This window comes from Wasmannia auropunctata, unplaced genomic scaffold, assembly GCF_000956235.1.
Source record: "Wasmannia auropunctata unplaced genomic scaffold, wasmannia.A_1.0 LD271334.1, whole genome shotgun sequence".
Classification (NCBI taxonomy): domain Eukaryota; kingdom Metazoa; phylum Arthropoda; class Insecta; order Hymenoptera; family Formicidae; genus Wasmannia; species Wasmannia auropunctata.
In genome coordinates, this window is record NW_012091556.1 from 1 (window position 1) to 1,094 (window position 1,094).

At 39.5% G+C, this 1,094-nt stretch overlaps 1 protein-coding gene across 1 annotated transcript; it reads left to right on the forward strand.

The window, feature by feature from the left end:
* Positions 1-121: 121 nt before the first annotated feature.
* LOC105462080 lies at positions 122-1,062 on the forward strand. Its single transcript, XM_011708607.1, has 2 exons — positions 122-633; positions 869-1,062. Exons 1-2 carry the CDS (start codon positions 312-314, stop codon positions 901-903), a joined length of 357 nt encoding a protein of 118 aa, XP_011706909.1. The 5' UTR covers positions 122-311; the 3' UTR covers positions 904-1,062.
* The last annotated feature ends 32 nt before the right edge of the window (positions 1,063-1,094 follow it).

The following is a 1,094-nucleotide window of genomic DNA, read 5'->3' on the forward strand; positions in this document are numbered from 1 at the left end:
AAAAACTTCAGTTATCACTGATTAAGTTAATTGGATCGAAGTCATTTCTTTGATCGATCTCGCGAGTTTTGTGCATTCCGAAAATCATCGAGAAAAGCGCTGCAACGTTCAATTTGCGCGCTGCATATTGGACTGGAAACTTGTGGCAGTTGTGGCTTCCCATGTAGATTTTAATATTTTATGAATCGTGGACTACCTTGTGCTGCCCAGCTGGCCTGCAATCAGCTTGCAATAGTACGATCTCGATAAGCTTTTGAGACTGGCTCGAGTGCAAGTGATAATTCTGATGCCAAGAATCTTTCCCTCATGTGATGAGCAGCGCATGTGAGGATTCGTGTCCTTGGACGAACTATTTGTCGGAGGCGATCAATAAATGCGTGCTCAACCTGTTATCACTGCTGTCGACGACATTCGGTCTAACCTTCAATTTCAGCGACATCGTCATCCTCGATGACGAGACGTCGTCGAGGCTCCGCGAGTTCCTCCACGAACTGATAGCGTTGCTGTCATTCGACGATTTTCAGCTGCAGCTGCTCAAAGTCTTCCTGTTGACGTTCTTAAGCAGCGTGGCGTTGATCTTCGTCGCCTGGCACATTTACGGTTCCAGAATCACGGAGCAATTCATGAAGACAGGTAAGATCGCGCGAGCACAAAGCTTTTTTCTGTTTTGTGCGTAATTAATACTGTGAAAATATCAATATTACCGATATAATATCGGGAATAAGTAGGTGGTAAGAGATATCATTTACCACCTACTTATTCCCGATATTATATTTGAAAAATATACAAATTGATAAAAGTATTGTAAATATTAATGGCGATAAGTTTTTAAATAGATTAACAACGATTAAACATCTTTATCTTTCAGGCGCTGCCGAAGATTGTAATTCGTCAACTGAGTAATATATTAGATTAAATATCTATTTGACTGCTATTGGGCAACGACATTAACAAATATGGCTGATAAAATCAAGTCTTTTTTTCAAAAGAAGAAAACAAACGCAAAGTTTGTGAAAGCAGGAAAGGGACACAAGTAATTGCAATAATATAAATTGTTGATATAGATTTAGTGATAACATCTTTTGATAGACTGG